Source organism: Lingula anatina, chromosome 4, assembly GCF_051362555.1.
Source record: "Lingula anatina isolate TDL-2025a chromosome 4, LinAna3.0, whole genome shotgun sequence".
NCBI lineage: Eukaryota > Metazoa > Brachiopoda > Lingulata > Lingulida > Lingulidae > Lingula > Lingula anatina.
Window position 1 is genome coordinate 17,000,950 of NC_141770.1, and position 16,936 is coordinate 17,017,885.

The window sequence follows — 16,936 nt, forward strand, 5'->3', positions numbered from 1 at the left end:
AAGCTAAAAAGTTTTTCAAAAGAGGCTTTGATAGCAAAGTCCCCTTATGCCAGGTTCAACAAGAAACTGGTGGATGTCAGACTACTTCAGAGAAATTCCGTACTTCAGCCACAATGCAGCCCTTTCCAAGCCACCTGCTGTCCCTGTTAACACACATTACATAATACACATTTCCACCTGTGACTAAATATTTATACTTAAAGGTGAAACTGAAAATCTAAAGAGTTAATCCCTCTGTAACTACCCAAGGCACACTTATGAACCCCTTTCCCCAAATTAGCTGTTGAAATAATGCCAATTATCCTACAGGAATACTGATAGGCAATCACTTGTGTTTGAATATCTGAAATGACCGACAATATTTTTCAAAGTTTTTCTCAATCAATTTTCTCTGATGTGTAATATACAAACCCAACCTTATGTTCAACAACCCATGGGCAATTTAATCCAAAAACAAACACAATGCAAGCAATATTCATCCAAGCTCTAATATCTATATAATTATTACATGATCAGAAACTAATACAACATCTATTGTTTGTGTAATTGAAATTATATGTAGTAGCTGTTAATTTAATCTTCTAGGATAATTTCCTTCCAAAATTATTAAACAAAAGTAATTATTTCTGACCTGAAACATACCATTCATTTAACTTAATTCCTGCCTCCAGAACCACTCAGCAATCTGGTCCACTTTCCCTCTTAACCTGCAATTAAGGATACTACAACACCTGGTCACTTAAATACCCCCACCTCACCTTACCCCTCCCCCACCAACTGACCTCACAGGGTCATTTCAACTGATGGTGAATTAGGCAACAATAGCACATTATGGCCACCTCCCCCCCCCCCATTTCCCTAAAACCCTTTGAATATTGATGAATAGCGTATTAAGAAGATGATTATTGTTACATTACTTGCTGATAATTTCATTTGTGTAATGATATGAGAGTGCAAATGGTCTCATTATCCCCCTTTGCTTTCATTGACATTGCACATGTTATGTGCCATTGTGAACGACCAGACCTTGGATTACTTTGGTAGATATAGTGTACTAATCAGACGTCTGTCTCTTAGACCTTATGACCTCTTTTCTCTCCCTCCCCACACATGCACTCACTGACTTTATAACAGACACCTTTTCTTACTTTCATTCCCCTCACAGGTTAAAAAGGACTCATTTTGTTATTGTTGTTTCTGCTTACAACACATCATTAACAACTATATACTTCCTGAATGCTACACTTGTGTTTTCACGAATATTACTTAATATTTTGGTAAAAATAAGTGGCATTAGTGCAAACCTTCTGCTATAATCTCCTTGAAGAGAGTTGTTTTACACTTTTATGACAAGGATATTCTATTTACAATGAGTAAGTCCTTGACACTGTAACAACATATTTTGAAGATTTTAAAAATGTCATTCCACGTAATATGTTGTGCAAATAAATTCTCTGCCTCACTTGTTGTAAACCTACCACCCTGAAGTGCACCCTCACAGAACAATACCCCAGCTAGTGACAATTACACTATAACCTTCTATGACCTCAAACATTGTTACAGTATCTATGGAGGATTTCATCACAATAATGTCACATAATGACTTTTCCAAACGAATCAGTCCCCTGCATCTAAGACCCATTAACCTTGTATTAAGGACATCAATTCTCTTCCCCCAAGGGTGTTAAAGACAGCGCCTTAATAATGCTCCATTTGGTAACAATATACCACCTGTTGCGTAAACTTCATTATATTTTTGCTCTTTAATCTTTAAATTTTGGGTGGGCAACTATATCTAGGTCATTCAGGCCAACAGTTAGTCCCTAAAGGTTAAAAGGCGGGGGGGGGGGGGGGGGGGGGGGGGGTCTGCACTTTATCATATACTTTTAAAACAGTTATCAATACATCAAACTGGTAAGCAATCACATATAAGTTATTATACAGGTAACAAAATGCATGCGTCTCATGATGGAATTTGGCTTCAGTTCATCTTATTAAGGAAGCACAGAGACTTCCCACCTCGACACCCCTACCCCTCAATTTTTTTGCAATACATTTTTACATCTGGCAAAGATAAACACCAGAACATAACTGTCACAATGTGAAATCATATTCTGTTCCTAACTGAGGCATACTTATGAAACCCTTTCCCTGTTTACCATGGTAGCAAAATTTATTTGTATTGAATCTCACTCTGAGTTTAAGAGAATACTGATAACACCCCCCCCCCAAAAAAAAAAAAAAAAAAAAAAAAAAAAAAAAAAAATTAGCAAAGTTTTGTCATAACCAGTAACTATAACAGTTCAACAGCAATCTAAGAAACTAAAAAAATCTGGTGCTTACTTTACCTAACAAATGCTGTACAAGCCTTTACATGTGTTCCAATGAGATGACCTGATGCATGACTTTAATGACAGACCGCCATACCTAGCTAGCATGCAGACAAACTTCCTACCAGCAGTAAATTAGTTTTTATAGCTACATACAATGTCAGTTCATATATACCTATGTGTTGAAAGTATGAAGCCACTGGCATCTTCACTGCTATACCTATCTCCACTGAAGGTTAACTTAAATTTGGCAGACCTTTCTGTGCTGCAGGATCAGTTCTGGCAGAGGATCAGAGACGTCTTCAGGTTCTTTGAAGCCAAAACAGTCTCTTTCCGCATAGTAAATGGAGCATCTTGTTCCCCAGAAATGAGCCAATGTTAATTTATACATGAATAAAAATTGAACTTGGTTTCATTCACTAGACCTTAAAATAACATAATTAAACTGAGTTTCAGACTATAACTTATAGTAAGTTAGAAGATGACATCATAGTTGAAGACAATCCTTTTACATCTGAAATCCTTTAAAACTGGATTAAAATTCTTTATAATGAACAACATACTATACTAAAGAAATCAAGGCGACATGATTCAACATGATTTTGACTTGGACACCTACATAATTTGACCAAACTATATATGACAATATATCTTGATAGCATATATAAAGTTTCAGCAAGACCACAAAATCACAACTATGATTCAAATCTCTTCTGTACAGGTAAGTACTTCGTAAATTCTATGGGATATTTCATTAATCATAAACAATTTGATTGCCCAAAGAGCTTATCCAACAAAACATAGTTAGTATCATACCTTGCTTCTAAGGAATCTTTTTTCCTTTAAAGAAATTCTGGTGCCATCACAGATTTCTTCTACCAGCCAGCAGAAAGAACTACACCACCCCAGCTTCAAGTGTGAAATAACCTTTGTGAATTATTACAACCTTTGCTCTCTTTGCCATAATATTGTCAAACATAAAACATTCTCTGCACATTTTTTTGGGGAAATAATTTTTTTACAACCACCACCTTTCAGTGGGCCTTCAGGTACAAAGCGATATTAACCTTCTTCTAAGGAGACTGGGGCCTCTACTAAAATTGACAACTTTGTAAAATTTGTTGCCGTTATGTTGGTGAAAATCAGGAACTCCCTCCATGAACAATGTAAGAACGCATTCAGAACAGCAGACTAACATATACTGGGATCAAATATGGTCAGGGGCGGATTTAGGCCGTCTTCTGGAAGATGGTCAGATTTTAAAGTTAACATTGACGGGTATCTAATTTGTTCTGTAGGAAGACTGTCAAAAAATGGAGGATGGATCAACAAAGATAATTTGGAAGACATACAGAAAATATCTCTGGATCTGCCCCTGATGGTGACCCACTAAAAAGCTTGCCGATTAATGCCAATTATACACTGAATACATTCTCTGCAGGGATTATCCAACAAGCATTCAAGTGGGTAGGCCATATGTGATCTGCGAATCTGTTACTCTGCTGTTCTAAATGCACTCTAAGGCTCTGTTCTCACAACTTTTAGATCGATCTATCACCGCGGGGAGTCTCACTAGATTACTGTCAGATAATCCCCCTTAAGTGTCCGTCCCCGCCTACTACAAGCTTTAAGGGGTAATTAACTTTCGTGTCCGCCCGGCTGACAGCTATTTAGCGTGAACCCCCAGGGAGTTAGGTCGATCCAATGTAGGTCGATCTAATCTATGAGAATGGGGTGTAAGACCCTGAAAAAAATCCTTCTGGTCGTGGTTTATCGATTAAAACTATCTGGAAAAATACTGGTAATAAACTTAAACATAAATGGAGAAAAAAAATCAGCGTCAGGAATGTACTAAATTTGTGGCAAGAAATCAAATTGGACACCAATAGAGAGAGAGAAAAAAAAAGTGCATTTCTTTTCACAAAAGTGACATGGATAAGTCATTTGGCAGCACCAAACTCTGCATGGGAAGTTTATATAGCCTAGATGACAACTCTCAAAATTGTTCAGTCAGACCAAGAGCCATTTTGCCTGCCCTGAAACATACATAAATCCTTGAAAAGTCATGGTAACACATTTGTAAATCTTATGAAATGACAGTTTCCTGAAGTCTGCTTTCAACACACACACACAAGGAGTACAGTGACCGCGTGTCTTCAGTCAAGTACAACTGCCATTAAGGCACCCAGAGTTAGGATTCTATTCTTTCTGTTGCTTAGAAAAGCACATATCAAAGACCTAAGTACAAATGAATATACAAGCTTGAAATATGTTCTAGCAGATCGTATAAGATTTCTAGTTTTTTTGTTTTTTTTTTTTTTGCTATTTGACAATGGAAACTCTCCCATCTGGTGCTGTAGCATAGTAATCATTAGGCACACAGAAGAGAATTCTACCTTGGCCAAAGAAAATATTCCAATTTCATAACTTTTCCAAAAGTTATCATTGCCATTTAGTGATAAAGTTGGAAAATATGATGTGGAGTTCAGGGGGCACCTAAGCCAATGATATTTCTGCCTCCCAAAAAGTTGGAAATCCTCTGATAGACAGAAAAAATCTCATCCCATATCAAATTTCATTCAAGTTTTCACTTTGACAAAAGTCATCCAGCCATTTGGATTAAAGATATTTCATCCTAGAGAGAGCCAGTTATCAATCAACTGAAGTCTTATTTGTTCTTTCCATTCCACCATTCCTGACATCAAGTGCATTATACCTAAAATCTTACCAGTTAATCAGGACCTGATGGGTGGCTATCTGTCTCTCTTATCTAAATCAAAACAAAAATCTAATCAAATTATTCTAATATCAACACAGTAACTGCAGTGCCTTGTCAACCCTTCCCCTCTCCAACCTCAACACATTCTCTCCTTATAAGATAAACATCACAACATTCCGTCTCCTCTGTAATTTTACCTTCAATTTTCATGAAAATGCCACACCACCAGCAAAGGGCGAAGCAGAAAAAAGTACTTGATGCATGATAGCGCTACCCAAAATTCCAGGCCTCCAAGCTAGTCCGCCATACTGGTAATGAATTTTCTATCAATCTTTCATCTGTTATATAAAATGTAGATTATCTATAAGCCATTAGTGAGTCATTCTGTTGGGCACTTATGTGTGTCCTAGTTTTCTCTGCTTCTTCTCAACTCCCAATGAATACAACATTTAAAGTTCTTACTTAAGAGATTCCTCAATTCAAACAAATTTGATCATTATGTTTCTAAAAAAAAAGGCCTCATAAGTCAAACCAGAAGGGGATTTAAAAGATCTGAAAAGTTGAATTAAGGCAACAAAATATCTTTATGAGAGTAAATAATATTATTTACTTATTTATTTATTTATCATATTTGATAAAGATTAGAATTGAAGAAGAAGGGGTACCATCAATATAGAATACTGCCATTAATAATAATATCTTCTTGAATGAAAGATAAACAAATTAACTTGGTACTGATCTATTTCAGGGTTTAAAACAAAAAAGATAGCTGACCCATTCCATACCCCCCTTACCTTTGATTTTCACCTATGTCTTATCAAGCAATATACTATATTTATCACTGGCCTGGCTATCACTTCTCAAACCCCCAAACATGTCAGTCAGAGTCTCATCCCTAGATAAGTGATGTTTTAGAAATAAAACCAAGGGGTTCTTAATCAAATGAAAACCTGGCAAAGATGACTTCCAAAAATAGTGCCCCAGATGTAGATTCACAGACCATGTTTATTCAAAAATAATGTAATCAGACTGCCAAGTTTCTCTAAACAATATTTTATCGGAATGATCATCTCCCTAAAGAAATGAAACTGCTTCCCTTAGTGTCTGAAATTCCTCCATCTGATTCCCTTTTGCCAACTTTCCACAAGTACAAAAATATGAAACAATCATCATTGTGTCATTTGCTTTCAGGCCCTTTACTTGAAACACTATTTTTATAAATTCTTATTCTTTCTTTTTTATTTGAAATCAATCTAATAAACTGTACTGACAAATGCAAAAAACCCTCCATTTACCACCCTGTCTGTCTTCTACCAACAAAACCTTATGCCTATCCCAACACATGACACACCTGACCAGAAACTATCCAATCAGAAGCCTACTATCAAAACACTCTGGACACAAACATTGGGAACACTCCTCTCCAGATGGCCAGAAAACCAGCTTTCCCTGATAGAGGCTGGCATGTTTAGAGAGTAATGACTTGCCCCATTGGCAACAAATTAAAAACAAATGTACTGATTAAGGGTATCATTTCTCAGTTGGCAGCCATTAAATAAGGATACTGTAAGATACATATTAAGGTCTCTCAAAGATACCAATGTTTTCAATTTCCGTGCCACACCATGTACTGTCAGCCTTAAAAGCACACAGGAAAACAAGTGCAAAAAGATCTGTATGCTTCGTTTTCAAATTCAGGACAGAAATGGCAAAGATCCTACAATTTTTTTAATAGAAAACAGTGTGAAAGACTTTTGAAGAATTTTTTTCCTCGTCTCTCAGAAAAAAAAATAGTCCTGATACCTGAATCAATACCAAAGGCAAAGAGAAAAAAAACCATTCCAAACAAAAATGTTGCCCCTCTCCGTTGAACTAGGAGACAGTAGCATCTTGCAGACCTTATAACAATATTAATTCTAAACTGAGTGGTATTTGACATGCCACAAGAATGCTAGAAAAAACATTTTGAATCAACAGATGAAGACATGTATTAGAAGTAACTGCCAGATAAATAGTAGGCTTTGTTGTTTTTTTACACAGTTTTACAAAACGGTGTAACATGTTCGAAGGAGAGTGGGGGTTAGGATAGGAGAGGCTTTTTTTTGCAGAAAGATGGAATGCAAGTAACAACAAAGTTGGCAATATTCCTGGTCTAACACATTATTATTATTATTATTTTTTTTTTTTTTGGGGGGGGGGGGGGGAGGATTATTAGAAGACAGAATTTAAAAAAGATTGAAGAAAAAAGTTTCTTGGCTCTGCACGTACCACCTCCTACTTATCTACATCTCAAATGCTTCGTTTGGGTTAAAAATTTCAAGTGATTCAAAGATCCATAACTCGCACCTACAGTTCCACTAATTTGAGAATAATTAATTTACCTTGTTACAATCAAAGTTTGCAGAACTTCTTAACTGGAGCTATTTAAAGCACCAATCCAAGAGATTCCTTTGATGTTCCTTATAGGCCTTATCATGTTATCATGTATTGGCCCAAACAACAAGGGCAGGCAGTGACTTGTAACTTCCATGCCAATACTGCACTATTCTATGAGCCTAAAAGATATAAACTCACATTAAAACTGGAATCAATTAGCATCCAAACACTGATCAAAGCTTAATTTGATTCTATGAAGAACAATCAATATGCAATCAAAGTTTAAAGCTGCATGTCAAATTATCGAAGCAAAACTTAAAGATTTTGGGGTTTGGGGACTAACTCTACAAACTTTTAGCTCCAATTTTGCCTCACATATAAACAATGGTATCACAGAGTCTCAAATGGTCAGCCAAACCATCACAATAAAGACAAAAAAGGTACATCATTATACAGAATAAAAAGCAAAGAACAATACTCTACAGATAGGTGAGTAGGCCCCTCAGAGGACAGGAAAGAACACAAACTCCCTGATCAGGAAATAATGAGGCAAAGAAGATCAAACACAAATACCCCTGGACCTATGATTGCAACTCAATCATTTCAATATCACTTAATCATTTCTATATTGTCATTTCTCTATCTTAATACAACTGACCAATGCCCAATCTGGCCACAACTGGAATTTGTCAACTAATACTCTAATGCTGTAATATATGGCAACAAACAGATGTGAGCCTCATACTGTCATTGATACTGTATCCCCAGAGATTACCCTAAGCCCAGAGATTAGCTTAATAAGCATGGCAAACAAACAGGCGTGGTGGGGCCTAAAGACGGGTGGAGAAAACAGGTTATCAGAAAGAGGAGAAGAGTTCAGGAGATGGAAAGAATGAAAAGAAAAGAAAAGAAAGTTGGCTGTGGAAAGAGAGAATGGAAAAGAACAAGTGAAGAGTGGAGATGGAACAGTAGGTTTAAAATCAAGCACCCACCCTCTGTAAATTCAAACTGTGCTAACCGACTAGATAAGCAGTATTTGTAAATGAAATGGAGGGTCTCCATTAAACCCCCAAAAATGACTTGATAAAACGATAAGAATCACATACATCTCTACCTGAAGCCTATTAAAATTCACTCAAGGAAATCTATTTGTAAATCACACAACTTAGTCTAAATAGAAATGTCCAATGACCCTTTCTCTTCCTTACCTTACAACCTTCCCTCCGTGGTCACTAGAAGCACACTGACCCCCTGTTCACCGGACCATGTGTCTCACTTGACCACAAGCCACAGACTGACCCAACTGAACCCAGGCTAATGACAGGATACAAGGAGTTCACCAATGGCCAAAATGTACCGATATGTTTTCACCAAGAATATTAAGATTATTTTTTCTTTTTATAACTTATTAAAGTGGCTGAAAACCAATTTTCTAATTTCAAATTTTTCTAGTGAACTGATTGAAGTAACTAATGGTTGATTAAGTTCTGGCTATATTTATCATTATACTTGGTTGATGGGTCTAAGATTTATCAGAAAAAGCAAGAAAAAAATTATACAAAAAAGTTGTTTTCCTTTTATTGGACTTAATGTGTTACAGACTGCTAAATCAAGATTTCAAATTTTGAAATTTTCAACCTTCAAGGAAAAAGATGACACTTTTATTAAATATCTGTGCATGGGGTGGGTGGGGGGGGGGGAGGGGCAGCAAAAGGCTTAGCTTGACCAATCTCTGACCATCTATAAGGATGTTTAAAATCATACCCATCTAATGCCAAAAAGAACAACTTGAACATCATCTTCTTCATGTAAACCACTCAGCTCTTAACAATCAACTCCTATTAATCCTGCCTCAGAACAACTTTAAGTGGTACGTGAAGACCACTATCCCAGGTAGATTATGATGCCCAGTACACTCATTAAGGCTGTGGTCCCATGTTGCTTAAACGATAATGTTTCTTAATGTTAGGGTTGAACAGCAAGTGTATCAGGTCATCCTGTTAAATCAAAGTCAGCTTTCAACTTGTAGATATTAAATAGCTTCAGTCATGTTAAATGTCTATGATAGAAACAGGGTTAAATATATCTACAATCTGTGTTATTAATTTTTCATTAACAATATTGTATGGCCATGTTAACAACCAATTTGAAAGTTCATCTGTGGACTAACAGATCCGCAGATCAAATATGACCGACTCACTTGAAACTATCCCCATGGGAATATATTCAATGTCTATTGGAGGATTATGCAGCAAGCTTTCAAGTGGGTCAGCCATATTTGATCTGCAGACCTGTTAGTCCCTGGACCAACGTATTCTGAATACCCCCTATTATAGACTAAGAGGGCATTCCCAGAGATTTAGATCGATCTTACTAGATTGACTTAACTCCCTGGGGGTTCACGCTAAATTGCAGTCAGCCGACCGCGCACGGAAGTTAATTACCCCCTTACAGCTTGTAGTAGGCGGGACGTACATTTAAGCCGGATTATCTGACAGTAATCTAGTGAGATTCCCCACGGGGATAGATCGATCTAAAATCTACGGGAATGCGCCCTAAGCTTACATGCTCTCTCTCTCTCTCATATAATTTCAGTTAATCACTTAAACAAATTTATTCCATCTATACAAAAAATTACTACAAAGGTGAAGAAAGGGTCAGAGGAGTATTTGCAATTCCATTCAGCACTGTGTCTATTTTGGGATTGTTATCTGTTGCTTTTGACTATATTTACAGACCTAACACCTCACATGCAGGTCATATATAAAATGTGCTTCCATCCAAATAAACATTATCTTTATCATATTTGTTACTAAAAATAGGGCATTTGAATTAGGCTGGCTTTAACCTATTTTTTCTTTATTGGCCTAAATTGTGAGATCTCATTTTCAAAAGATAACTACTCTTCAAAATACAGTATTTTTCCTTATACAGTAAACAAGACCACAAATGGACTTTTTGCATGATCACAAGAAATCATGACTGCACCCATGGTATTCAGCCAAAGCTCCTGAACTTCTGTGCGTGTTAAACATAGCACCCATCCTGTCCAGTCTGTGACCACACCTTGCCTAGTGGACATGACACAGTCATGAATTTAACAGATCTGTCACGCGTATAATGGAGTTTCTCTCTTCCAAAAGTGATGTCTGCAAATCCTTCTCAATAACTCACCCAAACTGTTGATCTGCATGGTGTCATTTGTTTTTCCAGTTTTGTCTGTAGAAGTCTTCCATCTGCCCTCCCCCCTCCACCTCTTTAAAAAACACCTCTAGTGTACAAATACTGTACCTTCCCCATCCCACTACTAAATACTCTCATCACTGCAAATGCGAGAATCTTCAAGAACTCTGCTTGCTTTTTATTGAACTTTATTCCTGGATGGAACTACTATTAATATTGATATGGAAAATATAAAATAAGTCACAGATGGTGCTCAAAATTTGGAAACCGGAAAACTCTAAGGCAAATCATTGCCAAATGTTGTCTCTTCATTTATCAAGCCTATGAAATATTTTGGGTACAACTGCTTTGTTGACACTAATGAAAAAATCAGTGATAAATGAGGATTTAATGTTCTCCCTTTGGTTAAATTTTAGAAGAAGAGGAAAAAAACGATGGGAAGCAATGGGTATTAATACTGCACAAGATATATGCTGTATTCTGTTTGCAAAGGGTGGGCGAGGATAAATCAAAATCTACTGTAATTACTGTCAAAACATAAATCAAAATCTACAGTAATTACAACAAAACTAACATGATAGACACATATAAAATACTTTTCAAGAATAAAAGGATTGATTGTCTGCATGTTACTGGCCAGAACTGCTTTGTTTTATCAACTGACCTATTAAAATGGTCAAGTTACAAGGGGAAAATGGCAAAGAAAAAGGGACTGAAAAAGGAATAAATCAAAACAATTAACTGACACATTTCACTATGAGACAAGAAAAAACAAATGTTGATGTACTGCTTCAGTACATGTGAGCTGAATGGAAGTACTTTTTCAAGGCAAACATCAGAAATACAGCCGTTGCATTCTCACGTTTCAAATTGCTCTAGTTGACACAAATTTATGAGTTTTAATCCAGAACAAATTTCTCTCCTTTGTTCCATTTTTTCCCCTTCATCAATTCCTGTCCCAACTCCATAAAAGTCAGGACTTTGTTGGCTATTGCTCGACCTCCCCAGGACGACTATTTTTTCGACATACATCTGTCAAACGCGCGCCTTGCATCTCTGTCCAAACTTGTTCACTTTTGCTCTCTAATCTCAATCACCTTGGTGTGATACAAGTTTAGATTTACAGTATAAATACAGCTCCCGATAACATCCAGTTGCCCAGCAATTTGGCTAAAACCTGTAGATCAAGCTAATCCCCCTTACCCAACATTGAGCTGATAATCGCAGTTTTGCTGCCAAGAATTAAGCCACAATTTTTTCATTTTTTTTACTATCTGGTTTAAGAAAGTCAACTTTATTGCCTTCAAGATTAGCCTTTTGTGCCTTCTATGGCCTCAATCTGGGGTATATCCAATATTAAAGCAGAGTATGGAGCTTTGGCATTTAACAACCTTCCTCTTCCGCCATATTAAAAACCCTTCTACTTCAAACGTACTATGGCAGAATTTGCAACATCAAACTACATTTTTCTAAGAGGTACCATCTAGAATACATAGCTCTGATAAAGAAAACCTTTATTCTGAAAGCAGAAAGCATATCAATTATTGAATTATTCTTCATATAATTACTATTTGTGGGGGGGAAAGGTGTGGAAAATGCTCACCCTGGCAGCGGCTTTGATTTTCCTTAAAAGCTCTACCGTGGGCCCAAGGAACTCGTGTCTAAACTGATCCCAGTTCCCATCAAACTGCTCATCAATGCACTGCTTCACTTGGCTGACCAAGACTCCCTCTACACTGGCATACGGGATGTAAAGTCCTTCTAAGGAGGCCCTTAAAGTGGTTTCCACGTTCTGAAATTTAAAATAAGAGTTCAGATAATAAAAAAACATCCCCAGCTTCACCCCCCCCCAAAAAAAACCAATAAATGGAAAAACTGTTTTTCCAAGTAACAATACCAAACAATGTTATATATCACAAAATTTCTGATATCAATAGGTAACTTCAGTACAAGTGCACAGATTCATTACAAAATGATCATCAAAGACAGCGCTGTGAAAATCTAATTGCAACAAGTTCAAATTACTGTCAAACTCAAATGCTAAAGTGGTTCAGAAAATTGCAATGTAACTACAAATCTTAGGCACTTTAATTCTGCTAAATCTAATAAAGGAGGAGTAGCTGCACATGGTAAATAAAAATAAATATATGGCACCAACTGGGGGAGAAACCACTTTGGGGTAAGAGTTGCACAGTGTGCTACATAATCACTGCATAAAAAACAAAATGGTGAAAACAGATAATTAACGGCTGTCAAGTTGACAAAAGAGGTATGAGGCCATAACAGAATTAATGTCGACTATAAAGTATTTTTTCGGTCACAGTACTGCCTTGGAGAAACACGTTTTATTTATGTTAAAAAGTCAAGCTGCGTGATTATTTTCTGGCAGGCCATGTCTTTGTCTTGTGACTTTTTTATCACGGGCACTGAAAGAGAACTTTCACATCATAATGAGAAACAACATTCTTAAATAAGTATTCCTTTCTATGAATCTAAATATATACTATAGTACAGCTTTTCTGGCCCTGCTCCCCTCCCCAATATTTTTCCTTCAAATCCTCAAACTTCAAATCCTAAGCCAAACTAGCTTGAGACAAATACCCCGTTCACACTACAGTTGCCAAAATGCGCATTTCTATAATTCGGATTTTTCGTAAGGAATCCGATTCGGTATTGCGTTCACACTCGCTAAGCGAATACGAATCCCACGTTGAAAATTTCAGGTTAAACTTCCTGTTTTGAACACTCGCGCATGCGCCGCACAGGAAATCTTAAAATATCAACAAAAATTTGTGACGACAAATGCAACTCAAAAGACATTCCAGCATTCTTGAGAAGTATAAGGTGGCAAAATAAGTTTGTTTCCTCATGTTGTAGTGAGTGGTGACCGCCAAATACGTTTGGTGCAATCGCTAAAGTAATAAACCAGCGTTCATAGATACCTGCACTTATCTGCACACATGCGCAGTAAGATCTGTACAGGTGTCGATTCCGGTAAGTTATCCGGATCGCGCTTAGAAATCCACCTCGCTTGCAGGATTTTGAAAATGCGCATTTTCAAAATCCTCTTGCGTTCACACTACTGCATTTATTCGAATTGTGACCTAATTTCGCAACCTATCCGGATAACTGAGCGTAGTGTGAACGGGATAAAAGTCTTTTACTTATTCCACTGACCTGACAAGAGAGACACACATTTTTTTGCTGATGTTGAAATATAAACCCTATGCACTGATCAGCGTAATTCCACAGGGTGCAATTCACAAAAATGATTTTTCACATCTTTTTTTTTCTCTTGGGTCAATGGGTTTTGTTGTTCAAACATCCCCCAACTTAGTGGAATAATTTAACAGATTCAATAAATCAGCAGGGAGAATTGCATGGCTGGCTGAATGAAGATGGTGAATAATCAGTAAAATATCTCTCCGCCAGCTATGACGTAAGGAGCCTGCTGAGATTTTTCCTAAAGTGTGCATGTACGAGTCCATCTACCACCCTGTGCTTTGTACTGTACTACTACCAGTATAATGATGTGAATGGGAAAACACATAACATCACTTTTTAAATTCATTCTAAATGGTGATGTTTATATATCATAAGAATTCGTCAGTAATGGTTTCATGATTTCATATTCTGAATGCAGATTTTAGTCCAGCCTTTCTTTTATATAATTACTAAGAATCAGCATTTCACTGTTTGTAGCAGTATATTAAGATGACGGAGTACCCAGGCATATTTTTTATCTTTTACATTTGATTTGATTTTTTATTCATTATTCTTTCATCTATTAGGGTGCTGTTGGGAGATTATAAATTTGGAAAGTTTGGAAAGTGGAAAGAGGAATTTAGGAAGTTCATTATCTGCTCAATTTCACTTACACAAATGAGATGTGCACTTTAAAAAATTGTCAAATGTAGATTAAGGGCAGCACTTCAGCAAAATGAAATATTAAGGTACTTATTTGTCTTAGAAAATAATACAGTCCCAGAAGTACATGAAACATACAGGCCCCACATGTTGTTATATTTATATACACAGCTCACACTGGCAATATAAATTTCTCTACACTGCAACCTCCATACCATCTATCTCCTAGCAACGGTAAACACAAAAATGCTTTCAGACCATTTTGTTCACTTTCTCTTTTGTGGAATGTTTCCTGCTTAACAGAAAATACAACATACAAAATTCTTAGGTACCATAAATTATGTCAGGGGTTCTTATGAATGATGAAAATGGAAAGGTCACGTTGGCAGACGGACTCTCTGTTGTGAAAAATAAACTGAGCAAGAAGTTTCTAAAAGGGAAGAGCTGCTAAAACTGATAATAAAAAGCACGGCCTTGAATGCGAAAAGAACTGAACTCTAACAAGTTATAAAGTGTTTAAATTAAGCAGCAAAAAATCTGTAACCCGTTTCTTAAATATCTATTTCACAATCTTGATAGAATTGTTCATTCTCAACAAACAACACAACTAATCCATTTAATGCAAAGTAAAAAAATCTTTATGAAAAGCAAAGCAAAACAATTTAGAGCTAAATATACCTTGCTGCACATACCTAGACAGATAGACAGACAGACAATACAGTTACCCAAGTAAACCATTTATGCATAGATGTTTTCTAAGATAACTTGTTTTCAGTCGTTCTTTTATGTTTGTGAACACGTTAAATAACACGAGCACTTTCTGATAACTACATACTGCCATTAAACTGGTGCCTGAAACACACACACACACACACACACACACACACACACACACGAAAAAACAAACACACACACACACACACTATTTACCTTACTACAGCCAATATACAACTCCTTCACGCAGTATTCTTCCCACCACCCAGCCGGCTGATACTATCCAGTGTTATAGCTAATCATGAACTTCCCTGGGAGGTTAAAAAATATCCAAGAGGCAAGCGACTACTCAGCAGACAAGAATGTTCTAAGATTACTGCTAGTTTATCTCTCAGCAATGCCACAACTCAAAAAGAGTTGTCTGCAAATCGTGGAACATTAACACTCCTGTCAGAGAGAGGTGTAAACTACGGAGCGAGAGTGAGGGGAAAGGTTAAATCTGTTTGGTTAAAATAAATGTGTGGTAGAAGAGGCGGCTTGCAGTCTGACAGGCACCCTGAAGTTCTGGGCATGGGGGTAGCGCTAACAAATAATAAACCCCAAATGCAATAAAAAAATGAAGACTGTTTTTGTTACAAAAGCTTTTAAAAAATACATGTAAATCCCCCTGTTGGATAGGGATAAAGAAAGAGATTGAGGTTGAGCAATCAAAAGTGACATTGGGGAATAAAGTGGTTCTTTGGGAAATGAGTCATCATTTTTAGGTCTGCAGTTGGGGTAGACAACTGTTGGAGATGGAAAGAGGGACACTGATGTCTTTGTGAAATACTAGACCTCACTTAGACACAGCAGTGAGAACATTTGCACCAATCAAGATACTCTAATTAGATCAACGCTTGTTTCTCACAGAGACATGTTAAAAGTGTCCTCAGAACCTGTTGGCAAAGGCAAACAGGGTGTGTAAACCTTAATATAGCAAATAGAAAATTTGCCCAAATTTTTCTGGAAATTTTAGCATTTTCCCATTAATCACCAAGGTATACCTTGTCCAAAATTATCACGGAAATTACCATTTACAGCTCTCAATTTTTAATTTTTACCATCACAAACAAAATTTGAATACCATTTTCAATATGCAAGTTGATCAAAACTTAGAAACTTAGGGTGAGAAGAAGTCTACATAGTTATTTGTAAATATTTTGTGATTGTCATGCCTTAATTGGTGACAAAGGAAAAATTGCTAAAATTAAAGAAAATAATTTCCTGAGCGCAATGAAGGCAGGAATCAATTGTGAAGGGCATGCCTTATTTGATCTGTGGACTAATTAGTTAGCGTATCAACTAGTTGTGAACTCGGCCTAACACTCACTGTGTGACTTAAATTTCCATCTATTCACATCTAACTGATGAAATATTTAGCTGCAACTCTATTTTTATTGCCACTCTGACACTCTTATGTCTAACAAGAGACAATCATCAGAGAATAAAGCCATAGGTGTTATGGTAGCCACTAATACAGCTGATAAAATTCTTTGCCAAGTATGAAAAGATTCCCTGGCCCCTCACAGCGAGGTCACCAAGTACCTCTCTTATTTCTCAATAAGACTCTAGTAAATGAAGGCGTTATTCAATCACTGCAATTAAATTTAATGGGATCAAATCTAGAAGCGCATAATTCAAGTCAAAATCCCTTATTAAATAGTTTCAGGTGATTTCCCACATAGAGATATATATATAACCAAAATGA

At 36.7% G+C, this 16,936-nt stretch overlaps 1 protein-coding gene across 5 annotated transcripts in view; it reads right to left on the bottom strand.

Moving 5' to 3' along the window:
- The window catches only part of LOC106177989 (puratrophin-1), a 103,979-nt gene that overhangs the window by 56,206 nt on the left and 30,837 nt on the right, over window positions 1-16,936 (bottom strand). For 3 of the 5 annotated variants that reach the window (XM_087011729.1, XM_013560954.3, XM_013560955.2), the window contains exon 3: window positions 12,212-12,400. In XM_087011729.1, the coding sequence (XP_086867855.1) occupies window positions 12,212-12,400 (189 nt within the window). Of the gene's footprint in view, window positions 1-631; window positions 665-12,211; window positions 12,401-16,936 lie in introns of those variants that run through there. The other 2 variants (XM_087011731.1, XM_013560956.2) reach the window with 2 other exon arrangements.